The sequence below is a fragment of the Pseudophryne corroboree genome, assembly GCF_028390025.1.
Source record: "Pseudophryne corroboree isolate aPseCor3 chromosome 3 unlocalized genomic scaffold, aPseCor3.hap2 SUPER_3_unloc_1, whole genome shotgun sequence".
Lineage (NCBI taxonomy): Eukaryota > Metazoa > Chordata > Amphibia > Anura > Myobatrachidae > Pseudophryne > Pseudophryne corroboree.
Genome location: NW_026967493.1, coordinates 6,588,213 through 6,605,094, shown reverse-complemented (window position 1 = coordinate 6,605,094; position 16,882 = coordinate 6,588,213). Strand labels below are relative to the sequence as shown.

The 16,882-nt window shown below is 46.9% G+C and overlaps 1 protein-coding gene across 2 annotated transcripts in view; it reads left to right on the top strand.

Moving 5' to 3' along the window:
• The first annotated feature begins 8,158 nt into the window (after window positions 1–8,158).
• The window catches only part of LOC134983157 (gastrula zinc finger protein XlCGF26.1-like), a 61,011-nt gene continuing 52,287 nt past the window's right edge, over window positions 8,159–16,882 (top strand). Inside the window, exons 1-4 of one of the 2 annotated variants that reach the window (XM_063948909.1) lie at window positions 8,159–8,656; window positions 11,614–11,783; window positions 12,259–12,382; window positions 12,500–12,597. In XM_063948909.1, coding sequence (XP_063804979.1) covers window positions 12,298–12,382; window positions 12,500–12,597 — 183 coding nt within the window. In that variant the 5' untranslated portion in view covers window positions 8,159–8,656; window positions 11,614–11,783; window positions 12,259–12,297. Of the gene's footprint in view, window positions 8,657–9,723; window positions 9,849–11,613; window positions 11,784–12,258; window positions 12,383–12,499; window positions 12,598–16,882 lie in introns of those variants that run through there. The other variant, XM_063948908.1, reaches the window with a different exon arrangement.

Below are 16,882 nucleotides of genomic sequence, written 5' to 3'. Positions count from 1 at the left end.
GCCCTTGGGTGGCTGGGGGGACCCCTTGATTGAAGGGGTCCCCACTCCCCCAGGGTACCCCGGCCAGGGGTGACTAGTTGGATATTTAATGCCACGGCCGCAGGGCACGGCATAAAAGTGACCCCCGGCTGTGGCATTATCTGTCCAGCTAGTGGAGCCCGATGCTGGTGTGAAAAATACGGGGGACCCCTGCTCGTTTTGTCCCCCGTATTTTTGGCACCAGCACCAGGCGCAGAGCCCGGTGCTGGTTTTAAAAATACGGGGGATCCCCTGTCAATTTTCCCCCCGCATTTTTAGAACCAGGACCAGCTCGAAGAGCCCGAGGCTGGTTATGCTTTGGAGGGGGGACCCCACGCCATTTTTTTTAAGGATTTTACCGTTCCAGCAATAAAAAAATAAAAATAAAAAATAATATTTTAAAAAATATATAAATAATATTTGTGCCTCCTTAAAAAAAAAAAAAAGTACCTAATCCCTTCTAATATAAATAGATATGCTATTCCTAAAAAAAAAAACACCAAAAAAAACATGTTTAAATTTTTTTTTATTGTTTTCACCCTCCAAAGTGTGGCAGATTGAAAATGACGAATTTGCTGTCTAAAAGCACTGCTGTCGAATTTCCAAACTTGAATTGAATATGCTTTTGTCGAATTGCAGCACTTGTATCATTGCAGAAAAGTCGAATTTGCAAAAATTCGAATTTCAAAAAGTCGAATTTTGAAAGTCCGTTTTTTGGTCGGAAAGCACTGAATTGCAAAGGCGAATTTTTTTTTTGGGCGAAAATGACCCGAAATTCGACAATTTCGGGAATTCGACCGCAATTGCATATACCCCTTAGCGTACAAACGCTGCGCTGGGGGTACAAAGTACACACAGCGCGCACACACCCAGAGTTATACTTTAAACCTTATTAGTAATGTAATGCAATGATGTTACACCTTAAACCTTATGCAGCGCTGACGGTACAAAGTACCCGCAGCGCGTACACACCTTATCAATACACTTTTAAACCTTATACAGTTAGGTAATGTAATACGCTTTAATCCCTAGCAGGGAAAAGAGGACACAACACCGATTTGTAGTTAAACACTGGGTTCCGACACAACAGAGTATATATTTGAAAGGGGGTTAACAATACAATTTATACACTACAATACAACAGAGTAAATGGCTACAGTCAATGAACATATACGTGAGAATATTCGCATGCGCTTCCTGGTCCAGTCCTCCGCTAATCAGGTAGATAGCGTTAAGAGTCTTCTGACCGGCCAGGCAGCAACAGGCTTTTTATACACTACTTCCAAAAGCAATACAATGGATACTGTAATCCCTTTGTCCATTGGACACAGGGATGCATCTTTACATTACAGGAGAGGTCATAGGTTGATTTGAAAAGGTGGGCGATGTCTTTCTCAACTGCTCTTGTGGATGGTCTCCTGTGGATTCCCGCCGCATACATAATATACAGTAAATACAGTTTATGTCCATATTCTACTTCTGCACATAACTATACGCAGGAACATGCGAGCTTCCTCTAACCAACACCGGAATGTTACCCTTAAAATACCCTACAGCTGGATACCAGACACTTATAATCTTAGTCTGTCCCCTCCTATCATGCATAGGTGAATCCATTTGTTCTGAAATCATTTAAACTGCTGTTACTTTCTGATGTGGTGCAGGGGGACTATGTGTACAATGTGCACTATTTGGATTAAATATGTAATGTTTTGATAGCCCTCCATGCGTTCACAAACTCCGCCGTAAATGCTCACACCACGTGCAGGGCCGCGGGAGCAACCATACGCAAATTGCGGATATCTGCACGCACGGTGGAACAAGTGCACGCGCAGCGGGCATGTGTGTGTTGTTAGTACGTAATGTGTGTACTGGAATATTTTTCGACTTTGACATTGCCATATTGGGACTAATTCAGACCTGATCGTAGCTGTGCAAAATTTTGCACGGCTATTATCAGTGTCACAGACATATGCCGGGGGACGCCCAGCACAGGGCTAGTCCACCCGCATGTCAAGCCCCCCTTCCCCCTGCACAAATACAAAAGCATTGCACGGTGGCAATCAGCAGCAATCGGGTCTGAATTAGGCACATAGCCCGCTTGGTTAAATCATCCACCATCCCTGTTCCATCAGCTTCTTCCTTAAAGGAGATTGCTGCGGATAGAAGGATTGAAGCCTGTCTGAAATCTGTCTATTCCCTTACAGGTGCTGTGACTAGACCTATTGTGGTAGCTGCCTTGGTGGCCAAGGCCATTGAACACTGGGCAGATGCTTTGGAGGAAGGCCTCTCTTCAGAGACTGTCTCACATCGCTCATATCAGGGTGGCAGCCTCGTACCTGGAGCAAACGTTTTTAGATGCTGGTTTCCTAGCTTCCAAGGCATTGGCTACCTCTGAAGTCGGCCGCCACATGCTCTGGCTCCACTAGTGGAAAGCAGACATGCAGGGCCGGATTGGCCATTGCCCGTATCGGGGAGGTCCCCGGTGGGCCGAGCAGTGTGAGGGACCGCCAGTCTTATGTGCCCCCCTCTCCGTGCACGTAACCCACTGTGTGAGCCGCGGCCGTCAGCTGCTGGGAGAACAGGCTCCACCCCACCACGTGTCTGCAAGGAGCCGCGTGTCATGGACTCCCAGCTGCAGCATGGGGGACTCTCCTTCTGTATCCCAGCGAGCCAGGGGGGAGGCGCCGGCGACACATACCGCGCTCTCTGCATGACAGCAGGCATTGGTGCTTCTTTATCTGCTGCTTGTCGCTCGCAGAAGACGGCGCCGTGTGTGGGTATGCAGCTGCAGACTGGTGCTGATGCATGGGGCAGCGGCGGGGGTGACTGTGCGTTGGTGCGGGCTCAGCGCTGTAAAGGGGAGTGAACAGAGGCTGTCTGGGGACAGGGCGGGGGGGCATCAGAGTTACTGGGGCACTGATGGTGAGAGAAAATTTAGGGTGAAGTTGGTCTGTTGAGAAGGGGGCATGTGGGTGGTAGGGTGAGTTGGCTCGTTGAGCAGATTATATGGGGGGATGTTATGTTGAGGAAAGGGCCTTTTAGGAGAGATGGCACATTTATATGTATATATGGGGGAGAAGGGGTATGGTGGTGGGAAGCCATTTGGGGATGAAGAGATGAAGAAGGCTGGCATTTGGAAGGAAGGCACATCATTTCGGGGGGGGGGGGGGGGGGGGGAGGTGTTTGCTGGTATTTTGGAGGAAGTGGAAATGGTGATGATGAGATGCTCGTAGTTTAGAGGAATATGAATATTGGCTTAGCTGACATGCTAAGGAAAAGGGATATGGAGAGGGGGGTGGGGGGTGTTGGTGTTTAAAATAGATAGGATATGGATGGTGCGGACATGGGAAGTTAGCTGGCCAATTGAGAAGGGGTGTATTTTAAAGGAGAGGGGCATTGGGGGGGGGTGTAGTATACCCCTTATACACCTGCAAACGCGGGTCACAGCCGGGAGCCTGACACTGGTGCAGTCTCCAACCCAGCATATTGCCGGGTTGGTGACGTTGCCAGTGACGCGGCAAGGGCGGCGCTGGCAGATCACATGATCTCTCCCAGCGCCGCCCTTCCATACACTGTGAACGGGAGCCGGGATGCATCAACCGGGCTTCCGTTTACCGAGCACAGCTTACCGGGTTGAACCCGTGTTCAATCCTGCAAGCTACCTGAGATGGAGTACCGGGTCACTCAACCCAGATTATTCCAACTCGGCCCTTTTACACCGACCAGCAACACGGGTTATGTGCGTTCATGTGCAATAACCCGTGTTATATGCTGGTTGATGAAAAAGGGGTATTAAAGTGAACTTAATATTGCTGGGTATGTATATGCTCTAATAGTTGGTTATATAGCTAGTTATGTATATGGTAATTAAGGTTGCTATGTATTGTTGATTATGTATATGCTGTGTATATTCAAGGGTATTTATTTGCTATGTCCATTTTGTGTTAGTTATGTATATATTATGTGTATGCTATGTTTAGTTGTTCATGTATCTGCTATGCACATGCTATGGGTGGGATGTACAGATGGAGCTAGCGTTCTCTTTGCTGGCTGAGGCGCAGGCGTGCACTCACGGCGTGACTAGGCGATCCGTCCGCCTAGTCACGCCGGGAGTACACGAGCCGCTTCCCATTCAGAGCGTCTCTGTCCAGACAGAGACGTTCACAGTGACTAGGTGTGCCCAGTCACACAGGGAGCCAAGATAATGAAGGCTCCATCTGTACTACAATGAAAATGCCCCAAAAACCCTGATTTTAGGGTTTATACCACATTTTCATATGTACTTCCATGTGCCGGTCCTCCGCCACGCAGGGTAACGCCAGCTTTTGCCGGCATAATCCTGTAGAAGCCAATGGGGCTTCTTCTGCAATGCGATGTGGGAGGGTTCTGTTACACAACCCTCCCAACATCCCCCCACGGCTGCTGCATGTCTGCGCCATGTGCAGACAGACTCCCAGGTCATAGATTCAAAAATCCAGGAGCCGCAGCGAATCGTAAAGGACAGCTCTTATTGGAAGAGCTGTCCTTTGTGATACTAATCACATATGTTAGTACATATGCGATTAGTGTCAAGGCGATAAGTGGTAGGATACCCTGTGTCAGGTTTTTTAGGGGTATGCCACGTATATGCTATGTATTGTTGGTTATTTATATGCTATGCGTAGTTCATTATGAGTCATACTTGCCTACTCTCCCGGAATGGCCGGGAGGCTCCCGAAAATCGGGTGACCCTCCCGGCCCCCCGGAAGAGCAGACAAGTCTCCCGACTTTTCACTTCCCTCCTGCCCGGCCGCCCACTTTGAGAGTAAAGTGGGCGGTCCGGATACTCGATGACGCGATTCAACAAGAATCGCGTCATCGTAGTCACGCCCCCTGCTGTAAAATGCCGGTTATAGCGGCATTACAGCGCGGGGTGTGTGGCTTAAAAGCAGTGTCAAAGTAACCCCGCCCTTGTACTGCCTCTGACCCGCCTCCACCACGCCCCATTCTGCCTCCTCCCCGCCCCCTCCTCTTGTTATTGTCCCGGACAGCCCCTCCACTGAGCCGACCTGGCAGCTCTCTCCCGGAGAGGGCTGCCAGAAAGTAGGTAACTATGTTATGAGTATGCTATGTATGGAGATCTGTCTAGGTGATATTCTGTACTGAGGGGGGATATTCTGTAATAGTGGAAAGAAGGTTTTTAATACTAAACTGCTTAAACAATGTGGACTGTGTGATGCAAAAAGCAGTGGTTCCCAAACTTTCTTGAATCACAGTGCACTAGAGTATCAGGTTTTTTTTGTATATGACACCCTTTGCAGTAGCAGATCTTGCTACGGGTACACAGGAGTTTTGCCCAGGGCGCTGCCTTCCGGAGGGCGCCGCGCCATGGCAAGATCCGCTACTGTTTGTCAGTGCCCCCCCCCCACCCCTGGTGCTGTGTGGCACTGTGAAGGAAACTAGACGGGCAGACGCTGGTCCTCTCCATGAAGGGAAACTAGACGCTACTGTAGTGTATGTGCTGCCTGCAGGTGCATCATGTGCATACCTCCCAACTGTCCCTATTTTCGCGTGACAGTCCCGTTCTTTGGGGACTGTCCCGCTGTCCCACCCGCGGGCCGCAGTGTCCCGCGGTGGGGGGGGGGGGGGGGCGCAGTTGGGAGGCTCTGTCTGTCGCTGCCCTGCTTAGCAGAGCAGCGGTGAATAGACACTGTGCGCATGCGCACAGCGTATATTAATTGGAGACAGGGAAAGAGGGGGCATGCCAGCAGCTCACAGAGCGCTGGGCATGCCCCCTCACAGAGCCGGCCATAACCAATATGATGCCCTAGGCAAGATTTTGGCTGGTGCCCCCTAGCACCACCGCTGGTTCCGCCTCTGACCTTGTACTCCCTATATTTTAAATAGGAACAGTTCGCAAATTTGGCGCACAGCCAAAAAAGGGGTGTGTTTTTGCTGGCAAGGGACATGGCCACACAATACCCCAATTCCAATTACGCCACACAGTACTGCAACTTTATTCACATATGATCATGCGATAGTGTCCATAATTCATATTACATCCCACAGTAGTATCACTTTACCTTATAAACGTTACTCCTTACAGTAGAGCCCCTTATTCACATTACATCACACTGAATTGCTCCTTATTCACATTACACCACACCCTATTGCTCTTTATTCACACAGTAGTGTCCTTTCTATACACAACGCCACATAGTAGAGCACCTTATACACATAATGCCACACATTAGTAATGCATTTACACACAATCCACACAGTAATGCCCTTTACACATGAGACACCTTATCAATGTCCTTATAAACATAATGTGCCTTACACATTATGACAAACTTTATTAATGCCCTCTTACACATAATGTCCCTTACACATATGCCGCACATTATTAATGCCCTTATACACATAATGACACACATAGTGCCCCCTACACATTTGCTGCACATTATTAGTGCCCCTATACACATAATGTTACACATACAGTAGTACCCTGTTACACATGTCGCACATTATTAATACCCTTATACACATAATGACACATAGTGCCCCTTACACATTTGCTGCACATTATTAGTGCCCCTATACACATAATGTTACACATACAGTAGTACCCTGTTACACATGTCGCACATTATTAATACCCTTATACACATAATGACACATAGTGCCCCTTACACATTTGCTGCACATTATTAGTGCCCCTATACACATAATGTTACACATACAGTAGTACCCTGTTACACATGTCGCACATTATTAATACCCTTATACACATAATGACACATAGTGCCCCTTACACATTTGCTGCACATTATTAGTGCCCCTATACACATAATGTTACACATACAGTAGTACCCTGTTACACATGTCGCACATTATTAATACCCTTATACACATAATGACACATAGTGCCCCCTACACATTTGCTGCACATTATTAGTGCCCCTATACACATAATGTTACACATACAGTAGTACCCTGTTACACATGTCGCACATTATTAATACCCTTATACACATAATGACACATAGTGCCCCTTACACATATGTTGCAACATTATTAATGCATTTTTACATGACACACATAATGCTCCTTACACATATTCCGAACACTACTGCACAACCAACCCACTCACATGCACACAGCACTCACACTGCCACTAACACTGTGACCTCTGCCTCTGCTTGGATACAGATGTGTCCTCATAAATATTGCAAAAAGATGTCAATACAGTTGGAGAATGTTCTCAAACTGTATAACCTGGCGCTATGTATAATTAGGTTAATAAATTGAAAAATTTTCAGAAAAATATAAAAAACTAAGGAGCTGCTGAGCAAGAACAGCTGGTTAGACTGAAAAGATATAGGTAGAACAAAAGAGAAATATGCTCTGCGCTCCAAATTTATTAGTAATTGATTAAATGATAAATTAATTAATTAATTAAGTGCAGTCTAGCAGGGTGAATAATTGACTCAATGCAACTCTTTTAGATCACAAATATTTATATCAAATTGTTAAATTCAACAAATACAAAAAAATCAATTTATATAAGAAACATTAAAAAGACACAGTATTATATGCATATTTATTTTTAGATGGAGATTCTTTTACATATAGTTATTGTTGCTATGATCTTGTCAGTAAAATTAAACCAATAAGTAATTGTCCAGATATATTTTTCATTTATGTATCAGTATATAGCATTGTGCAGTGATCGATACTGGTTATTATGTAAATTATAAACATAAAACAAAATACATTAAATTAAATTGTTTAGCATTGGTTATAATTATGAATTCTATATCCATTGTTTTGCGGATTATAGAGGGTTAAGTTTCCACCACCCTCTTCTCTCTGCTCACTCTTCAAAGCTTTAATTATTGGCAAATTAATCTAAAATACTTTATTAGATGTTTAATTCTGTGATTAGAAAATAGAAAATTATTGACTCAATGTTCCTCAAATCATGTATGTATTACAGTTAAATGACAGATATTTTAAATACACCCATTTCAAAGTTTCTGAATATTATGTGCTTAAACAATACTTTAATTTTTAATTGATACACCGGATCTCATTCAAGCAATTAGTTGGGTATAAATAACCCAGCTCTCAACAGGAAGGCATTCGTCTTGAGGAAGTCTCTGGTTGCTAGGAGACGAATCGCGTTGACGCCCCTTTCTCACATCTGAGTGCCATTGATTGAACATCATCACAGCACGGATCAGCTCTATATGTTTGAAACTCCCGCACTCCGCTGGTTATCCACAGTACAGCCATTCAAACTTGGTACAAGTGGAACAAGTCCACCCCAATTATACGCCGCAGCTGCTTTTGGAGAAACAGACCTGCGAGACGGACATCCACGGACCCCCGCAGTGAGGTCGAGACAGTGCCGGCTAATTGTAGCCACACAGCCATTCACCGAGATATCTGTCAAATGGGTGACGTCCTCCGCTGTGAGTTTTCCGGAGTCAGCTACATTCCGTTGAGGACTGACGGCCCTGAATTCAGCTACAATATACTACCAGCGGATCAGTTTCACATTGATTATCAGAGGCATTAATTGCAGCACCTTGTTTTACCCCGTGTAATTTCACACAGGACCCTGCAGCATCATTCAGGAACCAGCACGGTGGTAACTATTACGGCGTATATGCCTCAAGTAACTTTAACCTATTGCGGAGTCATACCATCTATAATCACACTGGGACGCCAGTGTTTTTAGAAGTTGATATTATAAAGAGCTTTTCCTTGTTTAAATCAACAGTGAGTTTACAGTCTGCTGTTATAATCAGCACAGTTTTAGGCTAGACACATTATTACTCTTTAATGTGCACATTATAAAGTTAGGACATATGTGTCTTTTTAATATGTTTCTTATATAAATTGATTTTTTTGTATTTGTTGAATTTAACAATTTGATATAAATATTTGTGATCTAAAAGAGTTGCATTGAGTCAATTATTCACCCTGCTAGACTGCACTTAATTAATTAATTTATCATTTAATCAATTACTAATAAATTTGGAGCGCAGAGCATATTTCTCTTTTGTTCTCATAAATATTCCCTCAATGCTGACGTCGGGGCACACCTTTTTTTATGAAAATGCATCTTATTTGCATTGCTATGTGGCTAGGATGAACAAGCAGCTTCTGCTGATTAAAATTATATGCAGCATGCCAATATACTGTGAGGCTGTGGCTGTATCTGCATATGAAATGCTACACACAGAATATAGGCATGCCGCATATCATTTTAATCAGCAGAAGCTGCTGATGCCCCTAGGCATATCAAATGCCCCAGGCAATTGCCTAGGTAGCCTATGCCTATGGCCGGCTCTGCCCCCTCAATGACGAAAACGGGGGCGTGGCTCGCGATCGCGGTCCTTCAGTGAAACCACGCCCCTTTTCACAGACCACGCCCCATTTCGGGAGCATGTGACCCTCTTTAGGAGGGGGCAAAGTTGGCGGAGTTATGTCATGTGTGACACACAAACATCTCTATACACCCTCCCCAGCCAGCCAGCCAGCCAGCCAGCCAGCAGCTGCTCTCGCTCATCTGCATAGCCACGCCCCTCTCATCGGCTGACACTCCCCAGGTGATCATGAGGCCGCTGTGTCACCCGCTGCATTGTCTGCACACACGGCGGCGGCCATGTTGTCGTAGCCTTTCTGCTTTGGGACGCACCGGCCGGAAGTCCGTGATAACAGCTTCCGGGTGATGTCTGCGAAGGCGGGGAGTACTAATGAGTGCGGGGATGTGGCTGGTTGCAGCAGAAGCATCAGCTAATGATGGAACTTACTATACAGAAGGAGCAGAGTGTGGGGTAATGTTATTGTAGTACATGTGCAGCAAACTCCAGTGCCCTGTTATTATAGCACAGGGGGAGCAGACTCTGGTGCCCTGTTATCATGTGTGAAGCAGACTAGTATCCTGTTACGATACGTGTGGAGCAGACTCTGGTGTCCTTATGTGCTACGTGTGGAGCAGACTCTGGTGCCTTTATGTGCTACGCGTGGAGCAGACTCTGGTGTCCTTATGTGCTACGTGTGGAGCAGACTCTGGTGTCCTTATGTGATGTGTGGAGTGGACACTGGTGTTCTGTTGTAGACAGGTGGAGCAGGCTCTGGTGTACTGTTACAATACATGTGGAGTAGACTCTGGTGTCTTGTTATGATACATGTGGAGCAGACTCAAGTATCCTTTATGATACATGTAGAGTAGTCACAGGGAGTTCATAAAGTTTTTAATAAAATCTCTTTGAATTTGTTGATCATAAATAAGAGACACATTATCGGGGATTATTTTATTGGTAAATCTGGTAGAGCACTTCTTTCTAAGTTTGGCCGCTAAGACAGGGTCTGTCTTCTCAGCCTTGTCATAAAACCATTGCTGGAGTTTTTGTAGAGTATGGGCTCCTCTGTGGGATAATATACTACATATGTGGCCTCTGATGGAGTCTGGGGGTCTTTGCCGACTGCTTGCCGGTGGCTGCAAACTGCACATGCGCAGTGACCGCATCGTGGCTGCGCGGACATACACATTGCAGCCACATCCGTGAAGGATGAGGCCCTGTGTGGGGATTCAAGAACAAAGATGATGGTCAGGGAGAATGGGTGAAGACCAGGTGAAGGGATTGCCAATTCATGAGGAGGCCCGTTGAGAGGGACCACAAGGTGATGTGAGGGATAGAAGTGTAGAGGTAGAGAGGTCAGTGGGGGACATCAATAGGGATATTGAAGTCGCTAAAGTCTAGGGAGGGAAGATAATAAGAGAGGAAGTGGGAGAGCCAGGAGACAAAGGTATTGGAGATAAGACCAAGGGAGGTTATAGCTGACAGCTACACAAAGGGGAATGGGGCGGTAGAGGAGAATAGCATGAACCTCATAGGAAGATAGTAACACGGAGAGCTCTGAGCTCTCACCACCACCTTGTCGACCCCAAGGGTTGGGACTCTGAGAGAATGAGAGGGCAGCGGGAGAAGTTGTGTCTAATCTGGAGATCCAGCATTTAGTCTAGGACATTCAGGTAGTTGGATATAAAAGGTCGTGGGTAGGAGACAGCTTGTTACAGAAAGACATGGCATTCCAGAGGGCACAGGAGACAGCGGCAGTGTGAGGGGAGTGATGTGAATGAGATTGTCAGAGGTGATGGATCACGGTGGTGAGATTGCTTTGGAGTGGAAAGATCAGGGCTTATTGTGAATCTCTCTGTAAGGCTGGCACTGTGTAGTAAATGCAGGAGTAATACAGTCACACTCTGTACAGTCTTCCTATTACACTTATTTGATCTGATCTTTATGGCTTTACCACATCCTCCTGTTACACAGCTACGGTATATTGTGGGGATGGCATTCTTATGGGATAGTGATGTCTCTACAGCATGGAGCAGTGGGGTCTCTGGTTATGTTCTTCCTGTGCAACTTGTTGTAATGTTTGTTGTACTTGAGCGTTGTCTGATTTCATTAGACTAATGAATTCCCGACTGTATATAATTGTAACTCTATATTGGCTATAAGTACAAGAGCTGTGAGCAAGTGAAGGTGTCTAATCTTTTTGTGCTGATTTTTAATTTCTCTCTTTAATACATAGGATTACATGGTAGTAAATAAGACAATATCCGTCCCTGTGTGTCAGGAGGGCTAAGCAGTACCCAGAGCCCCATCACGGTGCCTCCACCTCACTCATTGATACACGATAGGCACAATGACCAGAAGATCCTGGAACTCGCCAACAAGATCATTCATCTGCTGACTGGAGAGGTGACTGCTGGGAATGGGACATTAAACAGTAACACCGGGGGATGTGTCTGGGTGATGACTGGAGAGGTGACTGCTGGGAATGGGGCATTATACAGTAACACCAGGGGATGTGTCTGGGTGATGACTGGAGAGGTGACTGCTGGGAATGGGACATTATACAGTAACACCAGGGGATGTGTCTGGGTGATGACTGAAGAGGTGACTGCTGGGAATGGGACATTATACAGTAACACCAGGGGATGTGTCTGGGTGATGACTGGAGAGGTGACTGCTGGGAATGGGACATTATACAGTAACACCGGGGGATGTGTCTGGGTGATGACTGGAGAGGTGACTGCTGGGAATGGGACATTATACAGTAACACCGGGTGATGTGTCTGGGTGATGACTGGAGAGGTGACTGCTGGGAATGGGACATTATACAGTAACACCAGGGGATGTGTTTGGGTGATGACTGTATCATTGTGTGTGTCAGGTTCCTATAAGGTGTGAGGATGTCACTGTCTATCTCTCCATGGAGGAGTGGGAGTACATAGAGGAACACAGGGGTCTGTACAAGGACGTGATGATGGAGAATCACCGGCCCCTCACATCACTGGGTAAGAGGAGACTGTCATGTAGTGTAATGGAGAGAGCCGCTATGGGGGTCACCTAGATACACACCATCTGATAATCACATATATACAATGTACTCAGTCACTGTGTGTCTCCTACAGATGGGGCCAGTAACAGGAATACCCCAGAGAGATGTCCCCGTCCTCTTTATTCCCAGGATCATACAGAGGAGAATCACAGTGTCCCACAGGAGGGTCAGGTAGGTGGAAACACCAATATATTAGTGACTTTTCATTGTATGTTCTGTATTGAAGCTGTAGCAGTGTTATAACATGTTAGGTTGGAGGAGTTTCTCTGTGACGGCAGGAAGAGACTGAGGGGGAGATTTATGAAGCAGTAAAAAGAGTGGAGAAGTTGCCCATAGCAACCAATCAGCTGCTACCTGTATTTTTATAGTATGCACTTGATGATAAATGTTTCCTTAAAGCTGGTTGGTTGCCATAGGCAACTTCTCCACTGGCTCAATTGTCACCCTTTCTCTAACGTCCTAGAGGATACTGGGATGGATTAGTTCCATGGGGTATAGATCGGGTTCATTGGAGCCTGGCACTTTAAGAAATGTTCAGTGTGTGCTGGCTCCTCCCCTCTATGGCCCTCCTGCACACTCGGGTTAGAAAAATGTGCTCAAAGAGCCGGGTGCATTCTCAGGAGTTCCAGAGAGTTTTCTTCAAAACTTTTATTTAGTTTGTTATTTTCAGGCAGCGCTGGTTGGCACCAGTCTGACTGTGTCGTGGGACTTGGGAAGGGGGGGGGGACCGAACCAACCTCTTTTAGGGTTAATAGTCTGGATCCCCACTGACAGGACAAAAGCTTCTGAGGCGCTGTTTCTCATGCCCCCAGGGTGTGCGCACACGCTGGCAGCATGCCACCACTCCTAACAGATGCTGAAGATGCGGTGCGCTGAGTACAGACACCAAGGTCTCGGTTAGCGGGTCCCCGGTGACGGTGGCTGCATAAGGGCGCGGCGGGTACCTGGCTGCGGTGATAAAAGGGGTTTTAACTCCATTTTATACATTAATATGAAATTGCTAGTATAAACTCCTGAACAGTGACCGCGCACCATTTTGGGGGTGGGGCTTCCTAGAGAGTGGGACCTGCGGCTCAGAGGCGCCATTTCCATCGGCTTCTGATCTCCGGCCTGAAATGCAACGCACTGCTCCTCTACAGACCCTGCTAGAATCACTTTGTACTGGTACCAGGGGGGTTTATAGTAAGGGGGGAGCATATAAATAGTGACAGATACCAGCTAACTTATCTAGGGTACTGGTTTATGCCCGGCAGAGCACTGCTTTGACTGGTGGCATTGTGTGCTGGTCTCATCCCTCTCTATATCACTCCATTTGGGCTGTCTGGGATTTCTGTGTTATTTCACTAATACTGTGTGTGTATTTCTGCTTATCAGAATGTATTGCAAAAAGGCTGTGTGTCCATCCTGCAGCACAATGTTTTCCACTTCTACAGGGGGATCTCTCCTATGTAAACAATGCTCTCTCCCTTTCCAGTGAAGTAGTACACAGGAACCTGAGTGGTTAGAGTCATTTAAAGGAATGATATCTAATATTAACTCTGAATTAGCTACTGCCAGACAGGAAAGGCAGACCCTAAAGAAATCTGTGGATGATTTTTTACTCAATGCTGCTGATCGCAGACAGGCTACTCAGCTCCCCCTGCTGGTCCCACATAAATGCACACACCCACATGTACTCCAATCTGACCCTGAAAATGAAATGCCACATTTGGAAGAAGGGGAGGTGGACATGGAGGGTGACAATACTCTGTTTCAGGGGGTGGAATCCCTAATATATTCCATTAGGGAAGTCCTCAACATACCGGATATAGAGAGAGAACCTGATGAAGAGTTGTTTTTTTAATATAAAACCTAAATCTACTGCCACCTTTCCTATCTCCAAAGAATGAAACACCCTTTTTAAAGAGGCATGGGTTAATCCTGACAATGAATTTCAAACCCCTAAGCGGTTGCTGAATTCCTCCCCCCCCCCCCCCCCCCCCCCCCTGAGGATAGGAAGGTATGGGAGAACCCTCCGATTGTGGATACCTCGGTGTCCAGGCTGTCACGTAAGATTGTGCTACCTGTACCTGGTGCTCTCTCTCTGAAAGATGTTGCTGACCGTAAGATTGAGACTACACTCAAATCCATATGGGGTCGTGCAGAGGCCCACCTTTGCTGCGGTTGGATCAAAAGGGCCATGATAAAAATGGTCTGGTAATATCATGGATGGGTATGACACTTTACCTCAGGATGAGATCCTGACTCTACTGCAACATATCCAGGATGCTGCTAACTTCATGAGTGAGGCAATTAAGGAGAGAGGCCTCATTAATGCACGTTTCACGGCTATAGCTGTCTCGGCTCGAAGAGCTCTGTGGCTGCAGCAATGAACAGCGGATGCGGATTCCAAAAAGGGCGTGGAGAATCTTCCTTTTACAGGGGGGATGCCTTGTTTGGGGAAGAACTAAACAAGTGGATTTCTTAAGCTACGGCAGGTAAGTCTGCCTGTCTGTCGTCTGCTGTGCCTCCGGCTAGACGTCCCTACCCTGGTCCCTCTCTACAGTCCTTTTGTGTGGCCAGGGTGCCTCAAACACAGCTAGAGGAAATAGGAAAATCTTGCAGATCAGCTGGATCACTGGACCAGACTTCTGGATCTGCCTCCACAAAGCCCTCCGCGTGACGGTTGGTCCCAGCTGCAGGGGGACTTTCAGGTGTGTGCTCGACTGCATTATTTCGTCCAGGTGTTGGCGGAGTCCTGCCGGGACCCTTGGGTGAAGGACCTTATATCCCAAGGCTACCGGCTGGAATTTTAAGCACTCCCTCCTCACAGATTCTTAGGTCAGGCTTACCAGCTTCACCTGTGTCCAGAATTACCTTGCTAGAGGCCATCCAACACCTGCAACAAATGCAGGTCATAGTTCCAGTTCCTCCTCTACTCAGAAACAAGGGGTTTTGTTCCAGCCTGTTCATGGGGCCGTAACCGGACGGTTCGGCCTGGCCAATCTTGAACCTCAAGGCTCTGAATTCATACCTACAGGTCTTCAAAGTCAAAATGGAATCCCTCAGAGCGGTGATTTTGAGTCTGGAAGAGGGGGAATTCCTGGTATCCCTATATGGCCGCCTCATCAGGCTTACCTCAGAATTGCACTAATGAAGGATCATTTCCAGTTCCGGGCCCTTACCTTTCGCCTCTCCACGGCACCACAAGTGTTCACGAAGGTGATGGCGGAGATGATGATGCAACTCTGTATAAAGGGCATGAACATCGTTCCGTACTTGGACGATCTTTTCATAAAGGCTGTGTCGGAATCTCGGTTGTTGGAAAGCATCACCCTCGCTATTCAGTTTCTGATGGATCACAGGTGTATTCTAAATCTGGAGAAATCTCACCTGGAACAGGTCCAATCAGACAACGCCACGGCTGTGGCGTACATCAACAAACAGGGAGGGACAAAAAGCAGAGCCGCATTGCGAGAGGTGTACAAGATACTTCTCTGGGCGGATGCCAGGGCCCTGTCGGCCATATTCATCCTGGGTGTGGACAATTGGGAAGCAGACTTCCTCAGCAGACACGATCTGCACTCGGGGTAGTGGGGGCTTCAACCGCAAGTGTTTCAGGCGTTGGTTCATCGGTGGGGCTGTCCGCTCATCGACATGATGGCTTTTCGACTCAACAAGAAGTTACACCGGTACTGCTCCAGGACGAGGGATTCACAGGTGGCTGCAGTGGACGCCCTGTCTACACTGTGGGTGTACCAGTTCATCTATCTGTTCCCTCCAATACCTCTGATTCCCAAGGTCTTAAAAAGACTAAAAAGGGAAAGTGTACAGGCAGTTCTCATTGCCCCGGATTAGCCTCCCTGGGCCTGGTATGCCGACCTCCTGTCCATGTCAATCGAAGAGCCATGGCCTCTGCCGCTTCAAAAGGATCTTCTTCTGCAAGATCCATTCGTCTATCCAGACTTACAGCGGCTGTGTTTGACGGCATGGCGGTTGAAAAGGGAGATATTAGCCCGTAAATGGATTCCCGCCAAGGTTATCTCTACTATGGTCCAGGCTCGGAAGGTGGTCACTTCGAAGCATTACCACCGCATCTGGAAGAAGTATGTCTCCTGGTGTGAGGGTCGACAATACTCCACTGCCGAGTTTCATCTCGGTCGGTTCTTGCTCTTCCTGCAAGCTGGTGTGGATATGGGCTTTCGTTTAGGCTCCATAAAGGTTCAAATCTCAGCCCTGTCTATTTTCTTTCAGAAACAGTTGGCTGTCATTCCTGAAGTTCAGTCGTTCCTAAAAAGAGTCCTTCGAAATCAACCACCCTTTGTGCCTCCCACGGCACCGTGGGACTTCAATTTGGTTCTATCCTTTCTGCACTTGGATTGGTTTGAACCTTTGCACCGGGTGGACTTGAAATATTTGATTTGGAAGACTGTCATGTTGTTGGTCTTGGCCTCCGCAAGGTGAGTTCCGGAATTGT